The sequence below is a fragment of the Crocodylus porosus genome, unplaced genomic scaffold, assembly GCF_001723895.1.
Source record: "Crocodylus porosus isolate Cpor-Errol unplaced genomic scaffold, CroPor_comp1, whole genome shotgun sequence".
Taxonomy (NCBI): Eukaryota; Metazoa; Chordata; order Crocodylia; family Crocodylidae; genus Crocodylus; species Crocodylus porosus.
In genome coordinates, this window is record NW_017728926.1 from 10129777 (window position 1) to 10149112 (window position 19336).

Sequence of the window (19336 nt, forward strand, 5' to 3'; positions counted from 1 at the left end):
TTATTTGTGATGGTGCTGGTTAGCTACAGGTAGGCAGTTTCTGGAGAAGCTCTCCAGTACAACTCTGCCAGTGCACAGCTGCTGGTCTTCACCTGCAGCAAACCTGTCGATCCAGTCCTGGGCTTCTCAGGAGCAGAAACTCAGTCTTGCTAAAGCACATGGTAATTGTGAAATTTGAACATGTGCCCAGTAGGACTAGGTGTAGACCTCCAAGGTTTCTTCATTTTTTACTTCAGCTGGGATTGCACTAAAAACCAAATGGTGGTGCTTAATCCATCAACCCTTTTAGCTCTTCACACTGCTCTTTCAGTGTTAGCATGGGCTAGACAGAGGTTTAGTGTTTTGAAATGAAATGGACTTCCTGGGATTTTGAAGGCACCACCTCCAGTAAGAACTGCTGGCCTTTTAGGATTGTGGTTAAAGTAGAACTCGGGCAAATCGTATGTTTTAATTGAGCAATTCCTTAGGAGCTCAAATCCCAGCAGTCCTAGGCCATGTATTGCTGTTCTGTTGATGAAGTAAACCAGAAACTGCTGAACACTGATCTAAGTCAATGGCAATTTTTTTTTAAACGAGTTATTCTGGAAAATCATGACTACGTGTCGAAGGGTGCGAGCAAAATACCAGTGATGCTCTTTTCTGTTTCTTTTCCTGTTCTGTCCAGTGTTAAACACAGACCTGGAAATGCATAAAGGTAAATGCTTGATTGATGGTATGACCTAGGAAGGGAGATCAGCGTTTGGGAGGCAGGCAGACCATGGCTGTGCGGGGAGCGTGTGGAACGCTGGGCGCTATCCAAGGCTTCTCGTATATATTTTCAGCTCTCGTATTCCTTGATCAGCCCTTCTCAGAAATGCTGCATGCTGTGAAACCATGGGGGTTTTCTGGAAACATAATTCTCTGTGGTGCTGTAAGCACTTAATGTTGGGATCCCTGTCTGGTACGTAGGGCACGAGCTGTACGACTGCCTGTGTCGTTGATAGGAATCGCACTCCTACCAGTAATTCTTCTGGATCCATCTTGAAATTTAGAGTGAAGCAAAATTCATTTCTCTACATAAAACCATTATTTAGGATTTTGCTTTATCTGCCTTCTATTGTCTATAAGTTTTCTTTATTTCATTGCTTTTTCCCATGTATAGATTGTCTATGCAGAAAGGCCTCTAACTGACAACCACAGATCATTGGCCTCATATGGCTTGAAAGATGGGGATGTGGTGATTTTACGACAGAAGGAAAATGTAGAGCCACGGCCTCCTGGCCATTTTCCAGGTGAGAAACTTGTCAGACTAACTCAGACTAATGGTTCTTGTCCCTGTATCAACAGCTCCGCTAAATTGGTACCTGTAAGTGGTGACTCTTAATCATCTGGGTGTTTTATCTACTGACATATTTTAACTTTGTTGTTGCATTAATACCAAAAAGGGAGTCTGTTAATGTTAAATGTAAAGCCATCCTTCCAGGAATTGGTAAGTGGGTGGTAAAAATATGCTTTGGGCAGAAAATGAGTGCTCCAAGTTTCATATTTAGCGTACTGATGTACAATGACAGCGCTGTTGTGCTCAGTGCACTTCATTTCACTGTCTCGGTGCTTGATGAGCATTCATCACACATCCGAACTTCCATCTGTTCTTTATCAGGCAAAATAGTTCTGCTTTTAGGGTGTTTTTTTTCTTTGATTGCTAGACTTATTTGCTGCTTTACAGTGTTCTAATCCAAGGGAAAGACTAACTGATTTTGCTGGGTTTTTGGCGGGGGAAGGGAGCGACCAAAAGAATACGTTCAAAAAAGCAGCTGCTTTGAACGCATCTCCATTTTCATAAGGCTTCCTGCAGTTCTCCCATTCTACATAATGGTGTGATAATGCGCAGTCTATGCTGCTCGGACGCACAAAAAAGGCTGGTACGATTCATGTTCTGAATGTACGTTGTGACAAATACGCAGAGGAACTGAATGGACCCAGCGATGTGATGCAGTGGATAGTCCAGAGGTTCCTCAAACCCCAAGCATGCAACTGAGTTACCACTATTCCAGCCCTTCCCTTACCCACCCCATGCCCCCTCCCTCCCAATTACCAAGACTAGGGATGCCCATCATGATTTTGTCCTTTTATAAAAGGATATACCTGAGACTCTAAAGAATTTGGCACCTTAGCTGGGAGACTGATGTCTTTTATTTGAGAATATCAAAGTGTCTTATAGAGGCTGAGTTCAGCCTTACAAGCCCTCTGCGAATCAGAGTGGGGTATAGATATCTTACGGAAAAAATAAGTCCAAAGGGCTAAGTGTGCTCAAGAAAATGGGCCAGATAAAAGAACGGCTCATTTTTATATAAATATGTGTTAGTATTCCTAACCCGCTAACCTGAATGTGATGGTGACATGGTGGAGTCTTCAGACAGGAATTGCAGTTTAAAGGACCTGTTCAAACATGCACGTGTTCAGCACTGCCACTCCACAGGTTTGAGCTGCTGAGTTGAAAATACAAAGTGTTCACAGCGTTGTTAACCGTTTTTCCCTAAGGTCTGCCCAGGATAGACTTCAGCAGCATTGCAGTACCTGGAATGTCAACTCAGCAGCCTCAGCAACCAGCACAGCATCTGCGCTCGTCACCACCTGAAGCACCTTCCTTCCCTCAGGGCTTGGACAATCCAGCACTATTGCGTGACATGTTGCTTGCCAATCCTCACGAGCTGTCCCTGCTGAAAGAACGCAACCCACCTCTGGCAGAGGCCCTGCTCAGTGGAGACCTGGGTAAGCTGGAGCTAGGGGAAGGTTGAGGCTGCAGCTTTGCAACTTCTGCCTGTGCTGGATTCTATTCAGTGGCAGCCTGGGGCATTTCCTCAGCTGGGTGGCTCACAGTGGCCCTAGCAGCTTTAATGATTGCAGTGCTGGTGAGAAGTGTCATCCCTAAAGGCAGAATTACTCTCTTCAGACAACAGAAAAAAGCACTAACAACAGCCCTGCAAGCTTTTCCTCTTTGACCCTGCTCATGTATTTTTCCCGTTAGTCAGAAGGATTGCGTCTGGGGATGAGGTCGGTTCCTGTGACTCATTCAGTCCATGGCCTCTTCACTGAGACTCCCAGAAACATACCAATTAGTGCAAACTGTGTTGGTAGGTTGTGCCATGGCCCTCAGCCAGCTAAGACTTGGCCAGAAAGCAAGTCATTTTGAATCCATCCATTGCTATAGTAACAATATTTGATCACTACTGGCATGGACATCAAAAATATAGCAAAGAAAAGGGTAGTCACCTAATCTGACAGTCTCGTGTCACCTGGGGAGCCGGTCAGTGGTGTTTATTCTCATTGTTCTTTAGCAGCACTGCCTTTAAACTGCTCAATTTTTATACGTAACTTTTTGAAAACCTGAAAATGCCTTTGGGTCCTTTCTAAGATAGCAGCGTGCTTGGACTGCAGGGTCGTGGGCATGTGAAAAGGGAGGCGGCAGGAGGTGAAATTCATGGCATCAACTTGCAACACGCTGCAGTGCAGCAGTCTGGCACAAGCCCCAGGCTGTGTTCAGTTGCTACAAATGAGATCCTGGACAGGGATGTGACTTGCCAGAGCGGTCTGTGCAGTGAGGATGCCTGCCACGGTGCACAGTGGGACACTGGGAGAAGGGTTCCCAAAAGGCTTCAAACGCAGCTGCAGTGGCTCAGTTGCAAAAGGGAGAAGCATCCGAGGTTCTCTTGGTGTCCTCTTCCTGAAGGGATACAGAGCCATCTTGAAACCAGAAGGGCAGTGGTGTGGATGCATCCCGTCTCGGCCTGCGTCCATCTCGGTGATCTCAGACTGTGGTAATGCATGTGCCTTCTTGCTGCTGAGTGTCTAATTCAGTGCAAGTCCTTAGCTGTCAGGCTGCTGCAGCAGGAGTAGCACCCACAGGGTGAAGTGTAGACTGTCCTGCCACACCATGCTGTGGTTAATGAACCCCTGCACTGTTATCTCACGTGATGACAGTGAGCCACCAAAGGCAAGGATAGCCGGTGACAGACAAGGGTGGGTTGCTCTGTGGCTGTCCTCTGATCTCTGTGGACCGCCAGTTTTAGATTCAGGAAACAGGCCTGAGCTTGTGGGAGAAGACTGTGCTGCAGATATGGATTGCCCAGCAGTGGTTGGAGAACTCGGAGATGAGAGAGACCACTGTGCTGGAACAGTGTGCAGAGGTAGTCCCAAAGGTGAATAGGGAGATGATCCACATGAGGCTTGTCTGTGGCAGTAGCTGTCTGTAAGTGTGGACAGATCTGTTACTGTCATGTGAGGCATGCCCCACTGTAAAAGGTACCGTCCCCTATAGAAGAACAATTCTTAACCAGGGTGCTTTGAGGTGCGAGGAGATGAGCAGGTAAGCGCAGGCTCAGGCTTAGGCGTGTCCCTGCCTACTGATCCCGTACCCCCAGAGCCCAGTCCCTCTGCAAGGAGGTGAGCACTGTAACATATAAATTAGCTTTTGAAATGAGGTGCCACTCAATTGACAGAAGTTATGGAGGGTGCCTCAAGTCCAGTGAGGCTGAGAACCACTGATATAGAAGGTGTTGTGTGTCATTTAGCAGCTGCATTGGAGGGAGAGGTGGAAGGCACATTCCCATTCCTTGCTCCTGCTACAAAACCTTGGAGAAATAACTGGGCAGCCTCAAAAAACAAACAAACAGGAAACATTTTTTCCTCCTGATTTCCCCTGCTTGCCAACTATGGGAGATTCACCAACACTAATGCTGGGTAGCTGGAAAAGTGTGTGATACAAGAAGATTCATCAATTCCTGCTCCTTTTCCCTGACTAGGACAGGGAGCTTTGCCTACAGAGCAGAGAGAAACAGCGTGAGCCTCCATGTGCTGATACTCCAGAACCGTGCCTACCCACTGTTGCCTGTGGCTTTGGAAGCCACCTGCTGCGTACCTTGATAGCATAAAAGAATGGTTTATCTAAGCAGCTGCAGGATGGCGATTGAATGCGCCTTCAAGCAGCTGGAACCTAGGCAGCGTGTACTTGTTGTGATGCTGGCAGCAGCCCAGGAGGATGGGCCCAGGATTTTAAGTGCCTGGTGCATCTTGCACAATACTTACGAGGGCAAGGTTGGGTTGGAGAGAGACTGGCACAATAGTTCAAGCACCCAGAGCACTGCTCAGTCTGCATTGGCAGCTGCTGGGGACGGCTTGTGCAAGAGCCTTAAGCACCATACCTTAAAGAAAATGTTTTAATGTGCCTACATGTTTATGGGGCTCTGCAATGAGGAGCCCTTCTCATGGTTATGAATCTGTATACAAGGACATGGCCTGTTTAGTTTCTGAAGAAGTGCTAAGTACCAGGGGTCAAATCGTACAGGTTTGAGGGGTCAGGTGGAAGACACCATGTCCTGAAGTGGAAAAATCATTAGTGTGAACCTGGCTCCTTGGGTTTAATGCTGGGTCAGGCTCTGGGTGCAAAGAAAATAACACCCTCGTTTCTGTGCCAGGCCAGAGCCACTCAGGGCTGGAGCAGCAGGACATCAGCCTGGTGCAGGGGTTTAGAGGGCTCCCAAAAGCTGCTCTTGTCTGTTGGCCACGGAGTAGCTTGCCTGGGACCTCACTGCTTGTATACTTCAGTTCCTAGTACAAGGGGGTCTTGAGAGGTTATAGTCTTCGTTCTGCATGAACCTTCGTTGGAGCCGGGTGATGCTGGCACAAGGAATAGAGGACTGAACCTAAGTGTATACAGTGTTCATAACAAGGGCCCTGAAGTAGCTCATCTGCCCTTCTTCATCTGGTGAACCCCCCTCCTGCTGTACACTTAGTTCAAAGTCGCTGCAGCACTGTGATCAGAAAGGGTGGGTTTACTGGTCACACTGTTAGAATTTATCATGTTGTGTTGTTACCCAACAATATTTGGGCACAGATCCAGAACTGCTTTCATTACAGGGCCCAAAATACGTGCACTGAAGCTTGCTATGTGATGGTGCAGAGTACATTATAGTGCATCAGAAGGCATCAACTATATAGCTTGTGAGGCCAGGTTAGGGAGATCAAAACATGTCCGGGTTCTTGCTGAGTATATCAGAGTCTTCAAGGCCAGGAACTCCATTTACTGACGTGAAAGCCCTGGTACCGTACATTCAGAACTGCATTGATTTCCAAGACCTATTGGAAATGTAAGGAGTAAAAATTAAGGCTGGGTGCCTGAATATTATGTCACTAAACATATGATCTAACCAACCTAGCAGCAGCTTTTAAATGCAGGTTCCAGCATTTAATGTTAGGAACTCTGATTTTTACATCTTGGCCTCCATTATTTGGTTTTAAAACAGGGTTGATGCGCGAAGCCTGGCCTGAGAGTCTTAGAGTTTTGACTTTGCTCTTGCGCACATTTAATCTCCGGCCCGTTGTCTGTTGGTATCTTTTTGGTGGAACATCCAGTGCTGTTGGCAGGCTGATCAAAAGGCCAGAGCACCATACTGAGAGTTAAGGGATCTGGGTTGTGTTCCTGGCTGTACCAGTGAGGTACTGAGGCTCTGGGTGGACTGCGTAATTTTGCCGCTCAGTTTCCCTATGCATATAAAATAAGTGCAGTGATGCCCCCTTTTAAAAAGTGTTGTGGGATCAATAAGTAATGGGTTGCTGTTTCAGTTAGTGTTCATGTTCAGTTTTTCTTAATTGGAAAACAAATTTTGGCTGAGGATTTTTCTAAGAACTGATGAAGAACTGATGTTCAGGCTGCAAGCTTTGAATACAAATGCTGGATTCGTAATATCTGCTTTAGGTATAGCTTGCTGCTTTAGCAGCTGTTCTTCTAAGAGCTCCCTAAGCAGCTTTTGCCACAGTCAGGCAATGAAAACATGTGTTAATTGCAGCCCTTTGTTTTACCTGTCATGGTGCCTTCACATTTAAAAACTCATTTGCTGGCAAAGGAAAGGTATGCACAGGGTAACTTCAGTTCACTCGGAACCCGACAAGTTTTGGTTGTGTATCTGTATAGTCTGTTGGGCATCAGGCCCATTGTGAAGTACTTCAGTCCTGTTGAATCCCTGCTTAGGGGGGATACTTGAGTGACCAAATGGGCGATCCGAAAGATTCGGTCCATCCTGAGTGGTCTTACAGGTAACCCTGAAATAAAGCCTGATGCTGAAGGCACTGTTGGCTTTGCACTTGTCTGTTGCCTACTCTTTAAAAAGGCACTTCTACATCAGAAGTTTAACCATGGAGTTTTTTGTTTTTCTAAGAGCAATTTCCAGGAAAGGATATTTGCACGTCTAACCATTGTCGGTACGTCTGTTTTTGTTATTGCAGAGAAGTTTACTAAGGTGCTTGTGGAGCAGCAGCAGGATCGAGCCCGGCGGGAGCAGGAAAGGATCCGTCTGTTTGCAGCTGACCCTTTTGATCTAGAGGCTCAGGCCAAGATAGAAGAAGATATAAGGTAGCAAACCTAAGCCCAAGGGAGAACTGTTTATGAGACTCTGTTCCAAGTGAAAAAGCAGTTGGGGGTCTAGTTGGAAGCAAAAGGGAAGGTGAATGAATCTTTTTCTTCCTCTATTGACTCCCAGTTCTTTTGGTGATGTTAGCTTAATCTGCCCTAACTGTATCAATATGGGTCATTTCCTCTGTGGGAGTTGCAATTCTCTCCCTCCCTCCCCAGTTGTCATCTGTATTTTTTCAGTGTGCTCTTTCTATTGTGAAGTGGGGCTCCATGACCTAGCTAGTAGAAAGGACTTCTGCTTACCCATTTCCATGGAGACCTGGAATTTAACTGCGTAGAATATATTGGTTCTCCTCAAAACTGAGCTCTGGGACTTGTGAACTTAACCCCCGACTCCTCCTGAGTCTCCTGTGTGGCAGTGTCACATGCTGCTACTGATCTGGGTTCATGGCGGTGGCGGGGGAGGGGGTGGCATTCACTCTGTTTCTCTCTATATGTTGCGCCTGTGGTTGGTTAGAAAATTGAAGCGTGGTCACCATCAGAAAAGTGGTTCTTTAAAAAAGGCAAACCTTGCGACTCCCTCCCTTACACCCACACTTTGTACCACCTTTGAAACGAGGGGGGGAAAGCAAGAAAACACAAGTGTGGTGGCAGCAATCAAACTGACACTAAATCTCTGCCACTTGCATATGCTGCTTGTTCTTGACTGCCTCAGCCCTGTCTATTGAAAGAGGCTGATTTAGTTTGCTTTGAACTGTCTCATGAGTAATTGAAGCCACGGGAGCCTGGCAGCTGGGCAGCATGCTGTTTTTTCAGGAGTCAGCCCTCAGTTTCCAAGCAGCATTGCTTATTTTTTTTCCCCAGTGATACCGTTTAATAGGTGCATGGTACATCAGTGATTGCCTCCAAAGGGAATTGCAAGCAGCCTTCCCATGGCAGAGGAAAGCTCATCTCAAAGCAGAGGAAGGGCAGGAGAAAAGCTTGGAATATTGCCCCTCTTCCCCCCATACCAGTGCAAAAGGGAAACTCTCTTTTTACAGGCAATCTTTTTATATTCATAGAGGGGCTATTTCAAACAAGATAGCTGCAGATTCCCATCATGCTCAAGGCTGCTTCTGTAGGGACTGAGCTGCATTTGGATTTAGCTTAGCTCTGCATTCCTTTTGTAGCTTTAAATGTATAGAGAGGATGTGTGGCTGTGTTGCTGCATGCACCACACTTTTATTTAACCTTTTCCCATCCTGATGCTTGCAAAAGCCAAGAAAGTTCTGCAGTGTTGTTGGAAGGGTTTTGATACAGTGCTATTGTGTGGACTCTCAGCATTGTATGTAGCTACTGGCAAGACCTTCACCTCATGCCCTTAGTGCTGTGCTGTAGCATGATTAATAAATATGCTGTTTCTTGCCCTCTAGTTCTTTTTGTTAATTTTGTAGTGCCAAGTTTTAGTTGTGAATGGGAAGCGGGCAGTTGCAGGTCTCCCAGGTACTAAATGCAGCTAACAACTTTCTCTGTACTATTTCCTGTTACCTGTGTTAATTGAAGGCACTACAAAGAACAATCTTTCCTTCTTGCTTGGTAGCAACCTGAAAGATCGGGATTAGGCAAGATTGTTTGTAGTGGTCCTTCTGCTCATTAAGCTCTGTTTAACTGATGAAGTTGTCCTTTCACAAGCTGTTCAAAAGTTGGTTTCTCCTAGAGGAGAGTGACAAGTTGACAAGTCTGTTAGTAAACCTTTGGCGAAAGGAAGCTAATAAAGACGTGCATTCTGCTCATGGAAGCCATGATTTCCATGTCTGGTTTTCATTAAATTCAGGCAACAAAATATTGAAGAGAATATGACGATAGCCATGGAAGAGGCCCCAGAGAGCTTTGGCCAAGTGGTGATGCTCTATATCAACTGCAAAGTCAATGGACATCCAGTGAAAGCCTTTGTTGACTCAGGTGACTATTCCCTATTGTAGATATTTCTCTATTATCTCATCCCCTACCCCCTTGGGTTTTTTAAGGGAGATCATGATCTCCCACAGTAAGGCCATTTACATCATTCCCTCCCCATACGAATGTTACAAGATTTAAAAGAATCCAGTTAAAGTTGGAATTGGCTCTTTTGGTATTATTTCCCTGAACTGAAAATGCATTGGGATTGATTTGGGAGTTAGTGCAATCTAGTGGGTAAAACAGATAACTTGGGAGTGAGAATTTCTAGCTTCTGATCATAATTTTGCTGCTCTCCTCCTACAGCTTTGGACAGTACACTCCACCTATGGGCCTCAGTTTCCCTACCTATGAATTTGCGATTTGCTTTCCTCTGTAGCACAGCTCTTTTCATCCATTGTTCTCAAAATGTAAGCATTCAGGATTATCGTGACTCCATAACAATAAAGACCTTCAGCCGTGGATTGTGCATTTATATACAGTCAATAGAAAGCAGTGGTATTGTAAAAAAACAAAACAAACAACCTTTATGCCATGTGATTTCCTGATGCAGCCCTTGGTCCCCCTGAGTGTTAGATTAAACTGTCTGCACTGAAAGTGAGTAAGACTTTCCACTGACCCCTTTGCTGTTTTAACATCACTCATTCCTCTTGTCTCTGGTAGGTGCCCAGATGACCATTATGAGCCAAGCTTGTGCTGAAAGGTGTAACATAATGAGGCTAGTAGACCGGCGGTGGGCAGGAATTGCAAAGGGTGTTGGCACACAGAAAATCATTGGCAGGGTGCACCTTGGTAAGTAATGGCTCAACGGGTCTGTTTCTTTGCACAGTTTGAACTGTCGTGGTCCCTTCATTATTGTGTCTGTCGTTCTGCTCGGCACCAAAGAGTCTGCCTTTGGACTTCAGGGACTGCCGTGAGGAGGGGTCAGAATTCATCACCAACTTGTAGGTGCTATAGCCTTCGTACCCGACATCATTTTTATAATTTGTTCTGAACACCTTAATTCTGGTTGGTCTAGAGTTCCCAGGAAATTCTGAGAAACAATGAATCGGGAATCAAGGTTATTCATGTAAAACAACTTTATTCTTTGCACTTTGGGATCAGGGTGGAGTTAGCAGGCAATGTGAATTGTTCAGGGGAGAATTCCAGGGCAGCTGAATGTTTTGTATACCCTAATGAGGAGAGCACTTTAAGACCTCTCTATTCTTGCACAAGTTTTTTTAAAAATGAGGGAACAGCTGTCCTTGTTTGACCTTTGTTTCACCATTTTAATTCACAGATTTGCACTCTGCTGCAGTGCATGGAGGGTCTTTAGCTGTAGCGTGAGGGGCTAGATGTGCAGTGTGTCTTAGACTGCAAAATCTGGTCAACTCTGAAAATAAGAGGGAAAATATTAGAAAGGATTTGGATTCAGAGTAACCTTGAAAACTGGAGAAGAGATCTGACATTGAAAGAAATTCAGTAAGAGCAAGTGCAGAGTCCTGCATCTGGGTTGTAACAATTGTGTCCACAAATATAAGTAAGGGGACAGCTGGTCATCAGGCCTCACTACTGCAGAAAAGGACCTGGCAGTTGTATGGGATCACAAGCTGAATGAGTCAACACTTTACTCATTACAAAACAAGACCAAATAGCCTGTTGGGTTGTATTAACAGGAGTGTCATCTGCAAGTCGAGAGGAGTGATTCTTTCAGTCTAAACTAGTGAGGCCTCCCCTGGACTGCTCTCTTGGCTCCTCAGTAGACAAATGGAGATGTAGACAAATTGGGAAGAATCCCATGGAAAACAACAAAAATGATTAACAGTCTAGGAGACTTGAGAACTGGTTGGAAGAACAGGGATTATTTAGTCTAGAGAAAAGACCAATGGAATTGGAGAAGTCTTCAAATACCTGAAGGGGGTAATAAAATGGATGTTTCTCTGTTCTCTATTGCCACAAGGGACAGGACATGAAATAATGGTCTTAAATTGCAACAATTTAGGTTGAATATTAGAAATAACTTTCTAGCTATAACGTAGTTAAGCGCTGAAATAGATTACCTGGGGAGGCTGGAGAATCTCCATGTTTGGAGTGTGCAGGAGGAGATTAACCAAACACTTGGCTGGAGGTTAGACAAATGCTTGGCTGGTTTAGCCGGGGATGATCTTGCTGTGAGCACAGGGGGTTGGACTGGACGACCTGAGCACCCTTTTAGCTCTGTTCTCTGATTTTGTATCTTTGTGTGGGGGAGCAAATCGCAGACAGCAGAGTCCTTGTGCTGCAGGTCTTGGGCACTTCTTGAGACTGGAGGGTAGTCAATATATAATGTTTGTTTTATTTTCTGTCTGCATTTCAGCTCAGGTTCAGATTGAAGGGGATTTCCTCCCATGCTCTTTCTCGATCCTTGAAGAACAGCCAATGGATATGCTTTTAGGACTGGATATGCTTAAGAGACATCAGGTAACTGAAGCCATTGGTGCTTATTTTGGAATGGCCCCTGGATCTTTCGTGATGAAAAGCACTACGTGCCAGATCGTTGCCATCCTTAGGAATTTTGGAGGACTAGGATATTCTGGAGAAAGATGGCAACAGATGGTTTTTGTATGGTGGCAGGAGAAGCAAACATACCTTGTATAGTTTGTAAGTCCTTTGTGCCTTAAGTTCTTTGCTTTGAAATCTGGTGCCTTCAGAGCTTTGTAACTGAGCAGTTTAAAATGCAGTCACTTGTAGGGCCTTCCCTAACAGCTGGAACAGTTCCTTTGCTTCAATTTAGAAGGGCTGAAGAGTAGTAGAAGCAGCAAATAAGTGCAACTGAAAGAAGTGTTAGGTATGTTGAAGGCATGGGCTGCTCAAATATTTCTGAGCGTATGTAGGGTGGTCACTTACTAGGAGTCTGCTCCTCAGCTATTTACTGTAAGCGCGAGTTGTCTCTCTGCATTAGGAAATGTACTGTTTATTTATACTGGTTGCTGTTATGCCGACTGACTCTTATGCAGGCATTTGGTGTCTTGATTCTTTCGCAGTGTTCCATTGATCTCAAGAAGAATGTCCTAGTGATTGGCACCACTGGCTCGCAGACGCCTTTCCTTCCAGAGGGAGAGCTCCCGGAGTGCGCTAGATTGGCGTATGGGGCAGGGAGAGAGGACATGCGGCCAGATGAGATCGCAGATCAAGAACTGGCAGAAGCGCTACAGAAATCCGTAGAGGAAGCAGGTACCATAGGGAGCCAAATCAGAGAAACTATCTTCATAGTGCTATCAGCAGCATGTGAGGAGCGCTCTCTTCTGTCACCAAATGGCTCCTCATTTTTATTGACTTAGTACACTGAATGTAACATCAATATTAAACCGTGGAGACGTGATCTTTTCTTGCACAGTCTGATTGCTGCACTGTCTTCTTTGGGATATCCAAGTAAAATCTGTCTTCATGAAGATTGCATGCCTGTGGGGTGCTGTGCTGTACTCACAAGCTTGCCTTGTGACTGATTAATAGCTCTTCCCTTTCCTCCCAAAATTGCCTTCTTGGTCTTGAGAAGTGAACAACTGCCTCCACAGTTCATTAACCTTAGTCAGGATTTTAACTAATGATAAAGGACATTTCATTTCTGTTAAGTGAAATTTCAAGTGAAACTTTAGCTATTTTAATTGGTGAGAGGGAATGTGGAATCCAGCCACAGCCTACAAAATATTCTAGGAAAACTATAGTGAGTAGTTACAAAGGCTTCACTTGCTAGATTTGCCCTGCAACCACAGAAGTGCACCATTTATCAAATTGTTTTTAGACATACCTGGTATTGTTTCAGTTTTTCTTCACTGAATGGTGCTGCCCGCTGTCACAATGGAAGTAGAAATATTTTTAGAGGAACTGAATTTCCCTTCTAGCAACTGTGAAAATGTCATCTACTCATTTAAATGAGCAGCTGCATTTTCTGTATTCTAATATAATACATCAGCATTAATAGGGACCATAAAAGGGAAAATAATTGGCTTGTCCAACTTTTGGCTGCTATGCAACTTATAGAGAAGCCTTGCGAGTGCAAAGTCAGGCCCTGTCTAGACTGGAGAATTGGTGAAATAGTCACACTTAGAGAAGGAGGCATAGCTGCAAGCCAGACTGATTAAAGCTTCACTCTTGTTTTCTTACCTCCTCTTCCTTAACTGTCCTGAGGCACCTTCTGAATAAAAGAAATCTAAAAGGCTGTGGACAAACGTAATTTTCAGCTGCTTTAAAAGGGGAGAATAGCTGATGGCATGCACATCAGCTATTATGATGCAATTATTTTGTCTTCCGTAACAAAAGAAGTGAGCTAAATTGAACTGACTAACAATCAGTTACAGGTTAAAAGTTAAAAGAGTTTACTACACTTATACCTGATGAGAGTGTGCAAACGTAATAGTTATGACAGATTATACCACTATCACGTATTACCAGTATAAGTGTTACGTTTGTCCACATCCCAAGGACTCAGAAGCCTCACCCTTTCAGTTAACTTTACCGTTCATAATACTCTTCCATTAGACCTCCAAAATATCCTTTAACAAAATCAAATCAAGGCCAATGAGCCTTTTTCTTCCAGATACATTTAAGGTTAAAAAAAAAAAAAATAGCAGGGAAAAATTCTAGTTATCCCTTTACCCGTGACCCTTTAGGCCATTTTTAAGCTTTACAATCTTGCTGAATCTTGCTAAATTTGGTGGCACAAAGGTTATGAGTCATACCATATTTTAAAATACCATCTAACTTTCTAGAGATTTCTTCTTGTTTGGGCTAAAATGCGGTTGCCAGAATTGCTTATTGCACTGCATTTCTCCATTAATCAAGCCCATCCTCATCCTGTAATTTTTGTTATATTCTAAAGAGTAAGAAATCACTGCTTTCTAAAACTGGGTTACTTGTATTAGGGGGCACCATAGAGCTATAATGATTTGCCCCTTGGATCACTTTCCTTCTGTCTGTAGGGACCATCTACATAGGATATTTAAGTGGGTGAAGACATTCTCTGCAGTAAAGCCTGTATTATGAATTGTTAGCTTCAGGGAATCAACAGGAATGGTTACTGCTTCCTTGACTATTTAAGTCAAATATGAATTTGCTTTTTACTGATTTTTAAATTTACAGAAAAGTAGATATGGACACAGACTGTTGCCTGGCATCCAACTTTGCTACTAGCAATCTCTGACAGACTCTTTCACTGATATTACTTGCAAAAAAAAAAAAGTTATAATCTTAATTTATTTTTCACTAGCATTTTTAGAGGCAGGTGAAAGCAAGTTCAGTTTTCAAGGTTTTACCGAACAGGTGGTTTCTTTGCAAAAACTAAAGATGCTCTAAACCTGGGTTTCATTTTATCTGAACCTTGAACTGAAGGACTTCAAATTGAAAAGCTTGTGCTTTTAAAATTAAACCACTGGAGTTGCATGCTAAAAATATGTGAAAATTGTTAGCACCAAAATGCTTTAGAATTCTTTAATACAATTCAAAAAGGCCTAATAGTTAATTATCAAATGTCTCCACTGTTGTGTTGATACCAAGTATAAAAGTTCAGTCCTAAACCAAGGTTGGTGACTTAAGGGGTTTAGAACAGAGCTAGCTAACTCTAGTTTACCCACTGCTTTTGTAAATTCTCTAACACAGGTATGAGTACACAGCTAACTAACTGCGTTACATAACTAAGAAAGGTAGGTCTTGTTTTGAGGATTTTTTTAAATTGAGTCTTAGATATGTCATAAATGTCATAAAGCTCAACCTTACAGGCAATTGTTAGCCATATACTGAGTTGTCAGAATATTAACTTTTGCACCATCTTCCTCCCTTCCAAAATATTAGCTGCATCTAGATGGTACCAAGAAAACCAAGTCATAGAACCTGGAAGAAGAGAGAGAGAATTTAGTTCAGCCACAAGTGACTCAGCTCCCCGCAGAACTACCTGTGCCCTTTTGTAGCTGTTTGTTTGAATTTTCATTGCCTTTTCGTTCATGCTATACTAGACATCTCTGTGTACATCATTAGATAATTAAAGTTCCAATTTAAATACACGTGAATTAGTCCTGAGCCTTATTCAACCCTTTTGGAAAGGTTTGCAGTTGAGCTGACAGATGAGCATCTAACTGCCTGTAAAAAGGCAGATAGGGTCAGGGTGTCATCCTGCTGCTGTCCTATATGTACAGCAATATCAGTTTGTCCCAGATCCTCCTGTCCTCTCCACTACTCTGTGAGGATTTTTTTTCTCTTCTGACAACATGCGGTGGCTTGTCACCTCGGGTCATTTGAACTTCCTGTGATCCAAGATCTTAGTAGACTGACAGAAAAGCTACAGTTGGATTCAACAGTAAGCATAGAGAAATAGTTTATGTAGCGCTTTCCTTGCATCCAGGAAGCCTTTGTATATAGGCAGTGCTGCAACAGATGCAGCACTTATTTTGTCCAGCCTAGGGACAAAAGGGGTGCACTTTATACTGAGGCTAGCACATTCCCATTGTTAGTCGTCTAGTGCTATCAAATAAATCAGTAGAACAAATCCTTGTGCCCTGTCTCTTGTGGTATAGTTCCTTGATGGATCATAAGCAGGTGCATTTGGCAGGACATCAGCTACTTTTGCTGTCAAAGTGGCCACAGTGCTCTGATGTATTTGACTGATCAGACCCTTAGTACTGATTCCATGTGAACAAAGTACATTTCCACTGCATCGGAGGACTTTCCTTTTCCCCTTCTAAGAGCTGTGCCCTGCAGCCAGGCGTATGAGCATAGCATAGCAGTTGGAGAGACAGGAATCCCTCCTGTGTTAATCACATTCTGTTCCACTAGCCTTATTGCTCTCCCTACAAAAGCCTGGCAGTCTGGATGTCTGGAGTCTTTATGGATAAACAGGATGGCCCAAGGCATTTGTTCTTATTTTTATCCAGAGGAGCATCCTTTAGAAACTCAGTGCTCTGGCCTGTGGCACATCGCTTGGTCTAAATGGCAAATAATGGAGACAGGTACTTGAGAAGACAAATAAAAAGAAAAGACTTCCTATTACAGTAAACTTCCAGGCAAGTCTCAGTTGCAAGTCACAGGAACGTGGTTAGTCAGCTTTACCCAGTCGTATACAAAAAAAAAAAAAAAAAAGGAAGAATTTAAATGAAGCAAAATGATTCAGCATGTTACCTCAGTTGCTCTGGCAGGCTTTTAAAGGCCACTGAGTTTTGAGAACTATGCACAGGCAGAAACAACAAATTAGGGTAGCTGGTTGGAAATAGGAAGGTTGGAGAAAGCAGAGTCTAAAGGCGTCTTGTGCCAGGGCACCTACTGGCACGCAGAAGCCATGCTAGCAATTTGGATATCAGCAAAGCCAAATGAACGCAGCCTTTGTTTGTTAAAACGTCTCTGCTGATGAACAGAAACGGTTGTGTGATCAGAAATCTGCAGTTCGTTATCTCCATCCTCCCTTTCCTGTGTGAAAGTTGCCTTGAGTCATCACACTCTTGGCACTCACACTCTTGTTTGTAGCCCCTTTTTTCAGGGTTTCTCTAGTGCGTTTTATTTTTGGATTTTAAATGACTTGGAACCTTTAACCCTCCCTAACATTGCGAAGCTGATACCACCATCTGCGTAAGGGCAACAAGCAAACTTGACTTACCAAGGGGTAGAGAATCCAGGAACTGTGATACCATCCTTAATTTTAGCATCAGCTTTCTGGAAAAGTTGCTTCTGTTCATCTCCAACAGTATGCCCAGTGAGCTAGCATACTGCTAAACACATGTATAGTTTCAGCTACGCACTGAACAGAACAAATGTAGATAGCACAGGGCAAGCCTTAACTCGAGTAAAGAGCAGTTCCTTTTTATTATGACCGCAAAACATCTAAATGTATGGACCGTTTATCGGAAAGGCCAGCAGAATTTCTTCTGGAAGGAAGTGAATCCAAGGAGCACCTACTGTTCAGAGCCCTGTCTTGGTGGAAGGTTGGGGGAAGCAGAGAGAAGTTGCAGGACTTATAACCATGCATGTTGTGTGCTTTGAATGCTAATGCAAGTTTGGTGTGTTTGTTTCCTAATCCAAACAGAGCGTCAGAAGCCTTGATGCATGTAGTGTGTGTTTACTGCAGCTGGAGTGGGCCACAGACCAGGTATTTATAGCCATCCGTTTCTGAGCTTTTTCTGCAATCTTCACGCTGCCAGCAACAGGGATTTCCTCACCTTAAGCAGTGCTAGGGAAAGCCCTACGTAATATAAAGGTGTCCGCTCCTTCGCTTTCCCATGTGGAAGAACATTCTGCTGCATGTGATGTAGATGCAACCTATCTGTACTGTGCATTTTTCTCACTTAAATATTTGAATGATTTGCTCACAAAAAGGAGAGACTCAATTGTGTGAGCTTCCCTACCCCACTCTCCAAGTACATTTCATTTCTTACTCCCAGCACCTCTGATGGGTGGAACCCATGCTTTTTTCTGAGCCGAGGTTGCCAGCACCTTGAACTGCAGAGTGCTCTAGGGAAGTGCACAGACCAGGATTAAAATGAGACCCTTCCACTGCTGTTTGCCTGACTTGAATGTGAATCTCTTGAATTGAAACACTACTGTGCTGTTGCACATGCATTACTTCTGGGTTTTTAAAACAAGATGGTAATAGCGAGTCATGTATGCATCTCCCATTGTCACCGATTGATTGGGCCCCATCTGACAAGAAGATAAAAAGAAAAATAAAGAATTAGGGAAATAGTTATATTAAGCTCTCCTTAGCCCAATCAGAGGGGCATGACTTAGCCTGCAATGGCTGCATGTGCAGAGTTAACTAACAAGCAGAGACCAATTTTAAGGACGTCATGTTTTATGAAAGGGTGAGTGGTATATAAACTCTTGCCCTAGCAGTCTATTAATACAAAGCTGTCTCACTAATTTGAAGTGACTTGGACACAGCTAAATTGTGTTCATGCTATTCTGTTACACCTTGAATCTTACCCTCTATCAAAAGAATATTACTATTCAATGCACTGTATTTTAACCACCTGATTCAGAAGTTAATATCTGTTTGCTTTAATGGTACATGGCCTTTTTGTATTGGTGCAACAAGGGCTTCTCGGAGGTCCTTTTGGATTCTGTAATCAAAGCAAAAATAAGCAAGTTGTTAATATATATATCACCATGAAACAGATGTGCTAAAGCTCATTTGACTTGGCTCAGAGGCCAATTAACAGCTGCACACCTCACTCCATAACCACAGATATCATCATTGAATTGGACAGGAAAAATATGGAATGAACGTAAAGAAATGGTGTTTAAAGAGGGTCATATAATTTAGGACCATAATTTAACCTACTTCAAAATTGTTCTCCTTTGATGGAGAGTGGTTACTGAATTCTAAACAGCTTGCTTTTTACCATCATTTTCTCTGAGAAACAGCAACAAATATATTAAGCAGAGGCTATACATAGGTCTCTCGTATTTTTCTTCAGTAGTATTTTGGATCTACGGTGATACCCAGGCAAGACCAAAGCAGGGTCTTCGTGGATTATGATTCTGAAGACACACAACAGTAGAAATGGAGGGAGCGTTACTGTAAAAAAACCAAAAAAGTTATAAACCTTTCAAAGCTGCACTTACGCTTTCATTTACCATTGAGTTAACATGCAAGCTAAGCCGCCAAAATACTCTGGGCAATTATCCCGTTGAAGTGGATCTGTTTACCTTTTTTCCAGGAGGAGGACTTGAAGGCGGGAGGGTATCTTTAATTTTTTTAAGCTTGCTTCTGTTCTGAAAAGTAACTAAAAAAAGGGTTATGATGTTTCGTGCTTTTCTCAGACTTAAGATTATATTTGCTTGCTTTACAAGTTTAAATGTCTTTTCTAATTGTGAATATTGCAACTGCTCTGGGGTCTGGACGTCAAGCTAGCTTTCTTTATCTGCCACATATACCAGTTGTATAGCGCCTGTAACTGGAATTTAGTTACCGAATTTGCAGTTATTATTTAATTTACAGAGAGCTTTGGAAGGGCTGTAACATCAAATTGGTTCGCAGTGGCTAACAATATATTCACGAGAGCAACAGTTCAGGTG

The 19336-nt window shown here is 43.4% G+C and overlaps 1 protein-coding gene across 4 annotated transcripts in view; it reads left to right on the plus strand.

Moving 5' to 3' along the window:
* Positions 1 to 19336, plus strand: part of LOC109314315 (protein DDI1 homolog 2) — a 34807-nt gene that overhangs the window by 8125 nt on the left and 7346 nt on the right. The window contains exons 2-9 of one of the 4 annotated variants that reach the window (XM_019541424.1): positions 1142 to 1271; positions 2521 to 2751; positions 7261 to 7387; positions 9201 to 9328; positions 9986 to 10114; positions 11658 to 11761; positions 12325 to 12514; positions 17346 to 17407. In XM_019541424.1, the coding sequence (XP_019396969.1) occupies positions 1142 to 1271; positions 2521 to 2751; positions 7261 to 7387; positions 9201 to 9328; positions 9986 to 10114; positions 11658 to 11761; positions 12325 to 12514; positions 17346 to 17362 (1056 nt within the window). In that variant the 3' untranslated portion in view covers positions 17363 to 17407. Of the gene's footprint in view, positions 1 to 1141; positions 1272 to 2520; positions 2752 to 7260; positions 7388 to 9200; positions 9329 to 9985; positions 10115 to 11657; positions 11762 to 12324; positions 12515 to 15127; positions 15334 to 17345; positions 17409 to 19336 lie in introns of those variants that run through there. The other 3 variants (XM_019541423.1, XM_019541421.1, XM_019541422.1) reach the window with 3 other exon arrangements.